This window comes from Chelonoidis abingdonii, chromosome 11 (assembly GCF_003597395.2).
Source record: "Chelonoidis abingdonii isolate Lonesome George chromosome 11, CheloAbing_2.0, whole genome shotgun sequence".
Classification (NCBI taxonomy): domain Eukaryota; kingdom Metazoa; phylum Chordata; order Testudines; family Testudinidae; genus Chelonoidis; species Chelonoidis abingdonii.
The window spans coordinates 28,965,146-28,977,158 of record NC_133779.1 but is presented as its reverse complement, the minus strand read 5'-3'; the positions used below and the strand labels follow the sequence as shown (position 1 = coordinate 28,977,158).

Genomic DNA, 12,013 nt, shown 5'->3' with positions numbered 1-12,013 from the left:
ACAAATACCATATGTTAAGCTACAGTTGCTCAATAGATGGCAGTATGCTCTCACAAATGCATAGAGTGCCTAATCCTGCTCAGACAGTTGCCAAAAGTCAAACAGTTGTTAAGTTTTGCTTCTCTCCACATTAAAAAGCTAAATATACTGCATGCTTTTGCCTTGGCAGTAAATACTTGCACTGGAATCTGTTGGATTTTGGCACCCAGGAGAAAGCTAAAACTATTGGCTTGCATCTCTTTGTTTCTGCCAGCCAGAAGTGGTAGAGTCTATTCCGATCCTTTTGGGAGAAGGGTCTTAAACTTATTCTACTCCCAGCAACTAGCTACCCCAAGCACAATATCTGCTAGTGCTTGAGCAGGCTTATGTTTTGACAGCTGAAGTTACACTTGAGTTGTTGATGTGAGCTGTGAACACAAATCCAACAACTGTTCTCTTGAATTTGCAAACGGCTTCAAACACTGCATCTCTTTAACACTTGGTTCACATTTGAAAGCGCTATGTGTAAGGGCTAGAAACTTGACTTCTCATTTAAAAAAAAATCTAGGTTCTCAAGCACAGTTCTGCTTCAGAATCTGCAGCTAGGGAATGCACAGGATACTAACAAATTGTACAGTTTCAAACATCAAGAATATCCAGGTGCATCAAATTTAATATCCTCTTCACATGATCACAAATAATGAAGTCTCAATGTATTGTGTTCTAGGTGGAAGTGCCAGCATTCCTGGAATTGAGAGGATGGCACCCGGCATTGATCGTCTGGGTGCGGGAATAGAAAGAATACCTTCTGGGATGGGACATGGGATGGAGAGAGTAGGATCTGAAATAGATAGAATGGGTCTTGTTTTGGATCGCATGGGTTCTAATGTAGATCGAATGGCCCCAGGAATTGATCGAATGGCCCCTCTGGGCATAGACCACATAGCTTCTAGCATTGACAGAATGGGCCCAACCATTGAGCGAATGGGTTCTGGTATAGAAAGAATGGGTTCTGGAATAGGTTTTGGTATTGATAGAATGGGTACTGCTATTGATCGTGTTAGTACAACTATGGACAGAATGGGCTCAGGAGTAGATCGCATGGGTTCTGGCATGGATAGGATGGGTCTAAGTATGGATCGTATGGTACCTGCTGGAATGGGAACTGGAATGGGTCAAGTTATAGATAGAATGCCAACTGGACTAGATCGCATGGGGGCCACTAGTATGGACAGAATGGGATTGGATCGCATGGGGGCCACTAGTATGGACAGAATGGGATTGGATCGCATGGGGGCCACTAGTATGGACAGAATGGGGCCTACCATGGGGCAGGGAATGGGGGCAGGTATAGATCGGATGGGACTTGCAATGGGAAGCAGTTTTGAAAGAACAATGGACATGGATCGTGGAAACTTCGCAGGCAGTTTTGCAGGCACTCTTGGAGGAACTGGAGGACCTGCAGCTGGGGTGGCGAGAAAAGCCTGCCAGATATTTGTGAGAAATGTGAGTAACACTTTCATAATCTAGATAACTGCACAAAACTCTTGTGTTGGTGCTTAGAGGATGAAGAAATGCCAGTACTAAGTTGCACGTTTTGATGGCTTCAGTTAGAGTATCTTAAGTATTTGTGTAGTCTCCATCAAATATATTAATGCTGCACAGGGAACAGTTTTATATAAGGTCTGAGTAGAAAAATCTTTCATTTAATTGCTACTAACTGGACACACAACCCTCCACACTTGTAAGTGCGGACAGTACAATGCTGTGTTCCATGTGTTTTATACTTCAGTGCTAGCAACTCTTAATTATTATTATTGATAAACCATGGAACAGATACTCAGTGAGTGACTGCTTTCTTTCTCCAGCTTCCTTTTGATTTCACATGGAAAATGTTGAAGGACAAATTTAATGAGTGTGGTAAGTTACTTTATACTACTGAAGAACCTCCACACAACCTTACTGTAGGACAAAATCATTATGTAACATGATTCAGAGAATTTGATAACTTAAACTGCTACCTGTACTACTTAACCAAACTTCATACAAACCTAGGAAAATGTTAGATATTAGCAAAAACTTACACAGTCCTCAACTGTGTCAGGTTTTTATCCTCCTCAATAATTGTGCCTTCTAGTGGCAATACTCTCCTCCAAAAGTGACACGCAGGAAAGATGTACAATTACTGCAATAGTTGGAGACAGCCTGGGTACATCAGGCTTACTAGTAATCCCATCCCTACCAGTAACTGTAAATAACTGTTTCTTACAGGAGTTTAATAGATCAGATAATTCTAAGTACTCCTTTAATGCAAAACTGTAGTGTAAATGTGTCCTATTAAAATAGAGACTTTCTTCTGTAACACTGAGCCATGAGCCCAGAATTCCACTTGCTGGTTATAGGTTAATACCAACATTCCATGACTCTTCTTCACTTAAAAACTCTAGTCCTGTGTCTTACCAGATTCATCCAATAAAAGATTAAATTGAAATCTAACCGAATTCCTTTAATCTTTAAATCATCTCCAGTAATGTAACACTAAAGTGAAAGGAGGAAATGGCTTCATTTACAAGTGTTCATTATGTACATCTTGGGGTCTCAACATGGGAGAGGGTGGCGGGTCTCAAGTAGGTCCAGAAAGACTTGTCTTTTGGACCAGATGGGAGGCAGATTCAGAAATTCTTCCTCTTATTATGCAGAGGAAAAGTATGGAAAAGATTGAGAACTGCTGGCACAGATGATATGCGTTCCATGTAGAAATATTTCAGAACACAAATTAAGTTTAGAACCATTCAGTTAATTGTCACTTATTTTCCCTGCTTTGCTGTAAGGATTTCTGGATGTGGGTAGATTGATCCAACGGATTAATCTTACAGTGATGTGGCTCATGTATTTTTGCTGGAATGGCTTTGCAGGGATATCTGGGGAGGGGGATGCCAGATATGAAGCTGTTTGGCAAGTTTGAGTTTTACTTACCTATAGTTAGTCCCATATACTGACTCCTTGTTCATTCCATCAGTGAATAACAATGATACTGCACTGTGGCCTTCAGTACAAAACAGAGAGGAGCATCAATGCACCCTTTCTGTGAACTCCGTAAAAAGGGGGACAAATCTTTTCTGGCTCTCTCAAAACTAAGTGTCAAGCTGCATCTTCTTAAAACTGGGAAATGCTTGAAAGGGGTGGATCAGTGGAAAGAGAAACAGACTCCAATCAAATATGTTAAGTGAGAGAAATGTTTAATTTTGAGAACAATCCTTTATATAAAAGTATAGTCAATCACACCTGAAATGTTTCTACTGCATTTGACTCCAAAATATGTTCTAAATGTACATCTTTTTATCACTGTATTTGGAATGCTCTGTTGGAGACCTTTCAGAGTCTTAATCACAAGATCATTTCATGTAGGAACTTGGTTAGGTATTGAGCTTCATGCACTGATTTCAATACACTAAACACAAACCCTTTTTTGCAGGTCACGTGCTGTACGCAGACATCAAGATGGAGAATGGGAAGTCCAAAGGTTGTGGTGTCGTTAGATTTGAGTCCCCAGAAGTGGCTGAGAGAGCTTGCCGGATGATGAATGGGATACAGCTTCGTGGCAGGGAAATTGATGTGCGAATTGATAGAAATGCTTAAATTAGTTGCATTTTTAAACACTGATATCAGATCTTTTGAATTTGTATTTTTCTTGTTAACCATTTTAATTTGACTGGATGTGAAGACATTACAAAAATTCAGTTGCTTTCTGGAGTAATTTTAATTACTTTTTTTAACAAATGGATTTCCATTTTACTGTTTTGCATTGAAACTGCAATGTGCATAATCTTTTTTGTAGTTGTGGCATCTTGTTGACATTACAGATGTATATGGTATGACTTTGATAATAAATGCCAGTTACTGAAAGCTTTCAATCATTGATGCATCAATTATTGGCAGCAAATATTATGCTTAACAAGTCTTGGTATAAATAGAGCAAGTAGTTCAGAAACCTAGAATGCATGTGCTGTGAAATATAGCTCATGTCTGGAAGCACCTAGGAATGTTTTAAACTAGCTTTTAAAACTTTCAAAGATGTGTGAGCACAACATGAGAACTTTAAAATAATCCTGGTTCTTGCACACTAGCCTCAGTAGCTGAATGTCTTTGGAGAACAGGTGGCCCCACCTCAGTGGATTTCACTCTTCGTCTCATGCTGGAAGCAGGAACCCATGTGGAAACTGCCGTAGTTTCAAGAGACATCTTGTAACAGGATGATCTGTCGAAGAACTGCATTGTATGGAACAGCATTTCTTGCCACTCCCTAGGCTTATTGAAGAGAGTTAGACCATGTTGCAACATGCTGCTGTTCCAACCATACCCAGAGCAGAAAGGAAACCATTCTTTATTTCTGTCTAAGATATTAACTAAGTAGTGAAGTGTGACAGTAGCACAGCTAAAGCTAGGAGGTACTTCTAGCGCAGTGGTCCCCAACGTGGTGCCCGCCGGGGCATTTGTGTGCCTGCCTAGTGCCCAGCAGGGGAGAGAAGCACGGCCCCGCGCCTGCCGGGGACAGAGAACTCCAGGGCTGCGGGCGCCAGTGTTCTGTCCCTGGCAGGCGCAGGGCTCACCTAGTGCCCATCCGGGGGGAGAAGCCAGGGCCCCGCGCCTGCTGGGGACAGGGTGCTGCGGGCGCTGGTGTTCTCTGTCCTCGTGGCTTCTCTCTGCACTGCCCAGAACTGCTGCCCAAAAAAAAAACAACCCCAAAACCGCTCCCCCTCTGCAGAATGGACCGAATGTGTTTTGATATTTATTTTGTAAAAATACCTTAATTTTTCTTACAGATAGATAAAAAAGAGCAAATTCACATGGTAAGGTGAAAGAGTAATTGCTGAATAATTTAATACCTTTTTACATGTAAAATTACCCTTTTATCTTATGGATTCATATATTATGTAATGTACCAATACAAAATAAGCCTTGAAAAATTGTTGGCGCCCGCCACACACTTCTGAAAACATGAATGTGCTACTGGCCACAAAAAGGTTGGACCACTGTTCTAGTGAAATGCAACAAATTAGCTGTCTCCCAGTGTGTGAAGATGAAAACTTCTCTGAGATGGGGTGGGGAGAAATAGATTGAGACTGATTCTCACTGGAGTAGTTACTATCTGGCTCTTTGGCTCAGATCCACAAAGGGATTTTGGTGCCAAGTCCTAGTTTTAGGTACCACTGTGATCCACGAACCCCTGTTCAGCAGCTGCCTAAACTCACTCAGCACCTAAATTTTGTCAAAAGTTCCTGCCTCTGCACATGTGCACTGCTGCTTTACTTTAGGTGCCCAAGGGCTTGTCTCATACTTAATCCCCATTGTGATCTGCGAACTGGGGAAAGAGAGGCATTCCTCTGCCTGTCTTTCCCCAGTCTTCCCTAGAAGGACCCACTCTCTTTAGGCATGCTGAGAGCAGGCCTACCAGCTCAGGCCCTGATCAAAATCTGGCCAGCCATGTCGTGTTGCCTCCTTTTAACTTTCAGTGCAGTGGTTAGAGCATTTGTCCGGGAAGTGGGAGACCAAGGGTCCAGTTGCTGTTCCAATGACCTAACTTTTAGAAGGTGGAACACCTTCAACTGGGAGCCCCCCATCAGAACGTCCCATAGGCTAATGGTTAGGGCACTCTCCTGAGAGGTAGGATTTGAACAGGGCTCTCTTCTCCCTGTCAGGCAGAGGGGGGAACAGAACCTGGGTCAATGATCTAACCACTGGGATAAAAGTTAAGGGAAGTACTATCGTCAGTTGTTCTCAAACTTTTGTACTGGTGACCCCTTCCACATAGCAAGCCTCTGTGTGTGGGGACTTCCCACTACAAATTAAACACTTTTTTTTACATATTTAACACGATTATAAATGCTGTGGGGTTTGGGGTGGAGGCTGACAGCTTGTGACTGCCCCCCCCCACCCCATGTAATAACCTCATGAGGAGTCCTGACCCCCAGTTTGAGAACCCCTGTACTACCACCTCTGGCATAAACTCCATAAGCCTCCTGCCACCAGGACAGAGTTCTCCGCTGTAGATTGCAAACAGTGATAAGTGCCTCCCGGCAGCACAGACTTGGCATCTGTTAGAGGTGCAAGACCTAGGACACGTCCCTCATAAGCCCTCAGACTGACTACTGTAAGTGGCTCCCCAACTAGTATGCAAGCTGTTGTGGATTCCAATCGTAGGTGTCCATCTCACTCAATTGATAGTACAGGGAGCCTAGGTGCCTAACTCAGGCTTGGCTGTCCCACTGTTTATGCCTGGGGGAATTCTGTGCCCCTGCACATGCACAGAATTCATCCCCTGCAGATTTTGTTGCTTCCCTGCAGAAAAATGACTTTCTAGTGGGGAAGCAAAGGGAAACCACAAGATCAGTCATACGACCCTCCCCAGCAGTATGTTTCAGGTGCCATGGGCAGCCAGCAAAGAGCTAAATCGCTGGGGCTGGGACTGGGGAAGACCCAGCTGTTGGCTCCTATTCTGCACTGGGCTCAGCTGCTAGTCCTGGCTGGGTTGGGGAGGATGGGACTTCCTCTTTCCCTGCATGGCATCTGGGGCTGGGTCAGATTCTTCCCTTTACTGCAGCAAACTCCCCCTGCCTCCCTTCCTGCACCCATCACTCCTCAGCTGCAGGGGAGGAATACCTGTGCATCCAGATCCCCCTGCTGAGCCTCACACAGCCCCTGCACCTGGACCACCCTGAGGAGCCACCTGGATCCCCACTCCACTGAGTCCCAGTATCTGGACACCCACACTAAGCCCCAACCACCTTCACCTGGACCCCCTTGCTGAGTCCCATTACCATTGCACCCAAAATCCCCCAACAAACCCGTGCATCGAAATCCCCCACTGAGCCACCCCACACAGAACCCTCTCAATCTGCACCTGGATCCCCCCCATCATGGTATCTAGCCCCAATCTGAACCTTAGAGTCCAAAAAAGGGGGTACCAGCATATCATGGAGTCACCGGGTGATGCTCTGGAACTGCTCCCCACAAAGCCAGTCAGGACTTTGGGGAGCCTCCTCTCCCTTGGAGCAGACTGTCTCCAGGGCAAGAAGCTCACATGTCTTCACCTCATGGGTCTCTCCTTGGAGCATTCAGCATCCTCTGCCCCTCCATGCGCTTCCCACAGTGAGCCACCCCATGGGGTCCTGGGGAAGCCAGAGGGTCCTGCGCCCCCACTTGGCAGCCAGACGTGACTCTCAGCCAGCCAGTAACACAGAGGTTATTGGATGACAAGAACAGGGGCTAAACAGAGCTTGTAGCTACAGCGAACCGGACCCCCGTTGGCCAGGTCCATTCTGGGAGGCAGTGAACCAGACCCCACATCTGCACTTCATGCCTCGTCCCCAGCCAGCTCCAGACTGAAACCCCCTCCAGCCCCTCCTCTGCTCAGCTCCTTTCCTGGCCAGGAGGTCACCTGACCTCTTTGTCTCCAACACCTTCAGCTGGACCCTTTGCAGAAAAGGGTCCCAGGCCATCAGTTGCTAGGAGACAGCGTGTCAGGCATTTAGGTGCACTGGCCCTTTGCTCTGCCAGATACTTAAGAACTGCCTAGGGGGCACTGAGGCACCAACACAGTATCAGAGAAAACATTAAGAACATTCCTAGTGTAACCCTTCTGCCCCTCTGAGTTGGCAGCAACAAGGGCCGGGTTCAGTATCCAGGGTTCCGTTTCAGTAACACAATGCATAACCGGCTCAAGCCCCACCCAGTGGACCTGAGACACTTACTACCACACCCCCTGGGCGCCTCTGGAGGCAATACTTCCCCTCTGCAAGCACGGAGTCTAAGTGTAGCAAAACCTTTTTAATAAAGGAAGGAATCAATGCGGCATCCTTTGGAGAAACACCACAAACAGAGTTATAACACAAACCCTAAACAAAAACCCACACCCCAAGTACGTTTGGCAAAGTCCTTTTCCCCTTAGGATCTTAAGTCCAATCACTCCAAAAGTCTCTGGTCAATGCCACCCAGAATTCAAGAGTCTTCTGTAGAGGTCCCTCCCCCAGCCTGGGTGGAAAGGGCACCTTACATGGTCCAGAGCCAACTGCCCTGCATCTCCGTGGGTTCTGCTTCCGCTTCTCACAAAACTGCTCCGCCTTACCAGCCGCTCCGCTCCGCCTCCTCCAGCTGCCCGTGAGCTGCTCCAGTTGTCCCTGCAACTGTTCAGCCCGCTCGCTCCGGGGGCACTTCACTCATTCCACAGCTACTCCACTCTGCCAGCCGCTCCGCTTCAGCCATCTCCACAAACTGCTCCACTCCACCAGCTGCTCTGTTCTGGCTTCAGGCTCCCCCACTAGTTAGCACAGTACTCAGTGCTCCCAGCTCAGTTTTTCAGCTCTTTTGTGATTTCAATCTTAGTGATCTCAGCACATAGTAGGGGAGCCCAGTGCTAGTGCACCATTTTCCCAAACTGAGTTCAGCTCAGTACCGTATCTAGATTCTTAAGGAATTAAAAATCAACTCTGACATTCCACAGTGGAGAGAGGAGGGGTAGCACTGGTGCATCTAGCGCCACAAGGAGACTGCACACAGGCACAGATACCTATCCCCAACCTCTCTCAATTCAGTGGGTTTTGGAACCCATGTCCCTTGTCTAGCAAGTACCACCCAACTGAGGTTGAGTCATTTCTGTCACAAAGCAGTCCCACAGCTCCCCATTCACACAATCAGGTGACAAACTTTTTTTCCTCCTGCCCCAATGACAAAGAATGGGGATCCAGAGCTGTTAAAATCCACCATCCCAAGCTGCTGTGGGCTTATGCTAAGTTGAAGAGGATGCCAATGCAAATCTTTCCCACACCTTTTGAAATTCTTGACATTCTTTCCACACCCCTACAATTCACCACCAGATGTCAGGATACAGCTCATCCTGACTCTGCTTACACTAGTTTATCACATAGCATGAATCCCCTAAGCTTAATTACCAGCTTAGATTTGATAGCTGCCGCCAATCAGGACATGGAGGTGCCTGATAACTTGGTCTCCCCAAAACTTTCCCTGGGACCCCAAGACCCAACACAACAAAGGGGAATAACCATTTTCCTTCCCCCTCCTTTCTTCCTCCCAGTTCTTTCCCACCCCGGGTACACCAGGAGATTACCGTGATTCAAACTCCTTGAATCACAACACAGAGAATCAGGTTTTTTCTCCCCCTTCTCCCCACCTCCCAGGCTTTCCTCCCTGGTTATCCTGAGAGATAGCAGATTCGAGGAAATTCACCTTCCTCCCCCATGCCTCCTCCTCCTTCTCGCCACCAATTCCCTGGTGAGTACAGACTCAGGTTTTTGCCTTACAAGGGGAAAAAATAATCAGGTCTTAAAGAGCAAAAATTTAATAAAAGAAAGGAAATAAAGATAATCACTGTAAATTCAAGACAGAATATTACAGGGTCTTTCAGCTTATAGAAACTGGGAAAAGCCTCCTCCAGCAGAATAAACAATTAAAATACTTTCAGCCAAAACACATTAAAACTCTATCAGCCAGATACACATTTGCAATAAAGAAAACCAATTAAAAGACTAAAGCCACTTATCCTTGATACTTATTAGAATTTAGAACAGAAGAGATATCTTTAGAAAGACTGGAGGAATCTGCTTATGTCTGGTCCCTCTCAGGACCCCAGAGCAGAACAACAGACAAGAGAACACTCCTGATTGGTCCTCTGGTCAGGTGTTGCAGGTCACTGTTTGTTAACCCTTTACAGGTGAAAGAGACATTAACCCTTAGCTTTCTGTTTATGACACCCCCATACTAAGCCCCTCCACACTTGGATCCTGCCTTACTGAGCCTGTCCACCCACACCGGCTGTGCCTGGCATGGAGGGGTAGGGCCCAGTCCTTGCGCTGTCAGGGCTGGGTGCAGCCTCACCGCTGACTCTGTGTCCTGGGAGGATCAGGGGAGCTACAGTGATCTCCCACCTCTGTGCAGCCATTGGCCTGTGCTCCCCAATGCCATGCTGAAGCTTCCACATTTGACACATACAACTTGCAGAATTTTAAAATGTGGGCAGAATTTTAATTTTTTGGCACAATTTTTAATGGCACAGAGTGCCCTCAGGAATACACTGTTCCAGTGATATTAGGTATCTAAAAATAAGGCATTGCAATGTTGCAGTCCCTTTATGGAGCCAGGGTCTTCCTGAGTACTGAGCTGGAAAAGTCAAAGCTATAAAGAGAATTCTGGGTGCTTTTTATACTTGGAAATTCAGCTAGGTGTGTAAAACTTGGTCAAGACACTTGTAACTACTTATGAAATTACCCATTCATAGAAAGTGCACATAGCGGCCCTGGACCTGGTTGCTAACTTTCTGAATACTTAAGCCCATCTTTTCCCTCTGGCCATGAAGATTTAATTAGGTAATTCTAAGTGTTGCACCTGCCACACTAATCACTGCAGAAGAGAGAGAATGGGTAACTCCTGCTTCATCTGGAGTTGGATCATGTTCCACAGGCACCTTATTTTGGATGGGTTGAAGGCAGAAAGCACACTAATTTTATCTTACCTTCTGCAAAGGTGATAGAATACATCTTACTAAGGCTGCTAGCAGCTATAGCGAGGATTGAGTGGACCCTAATGGTACAATAATCCCAGACTACAAACTAAGATAGTGTTACACCTTTTGAAAAAGGGTTTGCCCTCCTGCAATAGAAAAAGCCCCTTTTACAACCAGTTTAAGCTACAGAAAAGGATCTCCACCCCAGGGACAACATGAATTTAAATGCTTGTTTGGCTGTCTCGACACTCGCTTCTCTGATACTGGCAATGGTGAAGAACTGTATCAAACTAGTACAGTGCCCCAACACTTTAAAAAGGAGGTCAAAAAGAGAAAGCTAGACAAGAGTGAGGAGATAAGCATATCCCCACAAGCTGATAAAGGATTTTTAAATTGCCATGATTATTCATCCAAAGAAGTAAAAAGACCAGGAAAAACAACAAGGTAGAAGAGATTATTGAAGCCAAACAAAACAGGTATCATTCAGGAAAAGGAAGTCCAACTCTAGCAAAGCTTATATGAAGGATTGTAAACTATGGTAAGTAGAATATAAAAAAAATTTGAGAAGGAATCTGAAGAGAAATTTGATTTTGTTCAAAACATATCAGAATAAGAAGCAGGCAACATACTCCGGGTTTGCTGGACTGCGAAGGGCATAAAGGGAAAAAATAAGGAAGAGAAGGATATAGCAAGGAAGTCAGTTCTTTGCACCAGTCATTACCACAAAGGACGATAGGGAAAATATCTAGCCTACACCATCTCTAGGTTAGTTGAGACCAGAGAAGTATCTCAAACCGACTTCAGTGGAGTAGCATGATGGCAGATGAAATTCACTGCTGATAAAAGCATGGTAATGCACATTGGAAATAATACTCTGAACGACTGAGATATATTACTGGGTTCAAAATTTAAATGCTGAAGAAAAAGACTTGTCTATCATTGCTCAAAGTGAATTACATTAAGCTGCATAAGGAATGCAACGGAAAAATGATACTGAAAAAGTTATGCCATTATATAAATCAACACTATCTGAAAAAGGAAATAAGGATGTAGAGATGAGCAAGGAAAACGATTAGAAGTCTGGAAAGATGTTCATGTCATGAGGAAATGAAAAAGTTGGAATTGTGCAGAAAGGAGTAAGAAGGAACACGAAAGAACGCTACAAAACGCTGAATTGTATAATAGAAAAAAAAACCCAAATATGACAAGCTTGGAGGGGAAGATTGGGACGATAAACTTGAGTTGGCACTGGGATTGGCTAGTTGAGGAGAATGGGACTGGGATGAGGAGTCAGTTGTGGGGACAACAGGTTGGAGGGAAGAAGGGGTCAAGCTTTGGGGAAACGGGCAGATGAGTCTGTGGCCACTACAGCACACTCCCCTCTAGACCTGGGAATGGAATCCAAGATTCCTGAGTCTAATCATTGCTCTGCTGTCAGCAAATATCTGTGAAACCCTTTGACAAAGTGTCTCATCCTCTAGTGCTGGTCCACATAGAAGATAACCTGCTATTATCATT

General features: G+C 45.1%; 1 protein-coding gene across 2 annotated transcripts in view; it reads left to right on the top strand.

Moving 5' to 3' along the window:
* The window catches only part of HNRNPM (heterogeneous nuclear ribonucleoprotein M), a 30,327-nt gene extending 26,434 nt beyond the window's left edge, over window positions 1-3,893 (top strand). For both annotated transcript variants that reach the window (XM_075070813.1, XM_075070814.1), the window contains 3 exons: window positions 707-1,485; window positions 1,848-1,899; window positions 3,455-3,893. In XM_075070813.1, coding sequence (XP_074926914.1) covers window positions 707-1,485; window positions 1,848-1,899; window positions 3,455-3,618 — 995 coding nt within the window. In that variant the 3' untranslated portion in view covers window positions 3,619-3,893. The remainder of the gene's footprint in view (window positions 1-706; window positions 1,486-1,847; window positions 1,900-3,454) is intronic.
* The last annotated feature ends 8,120 nt before the right edge of the window (window positions 3,894-12,013 follow it).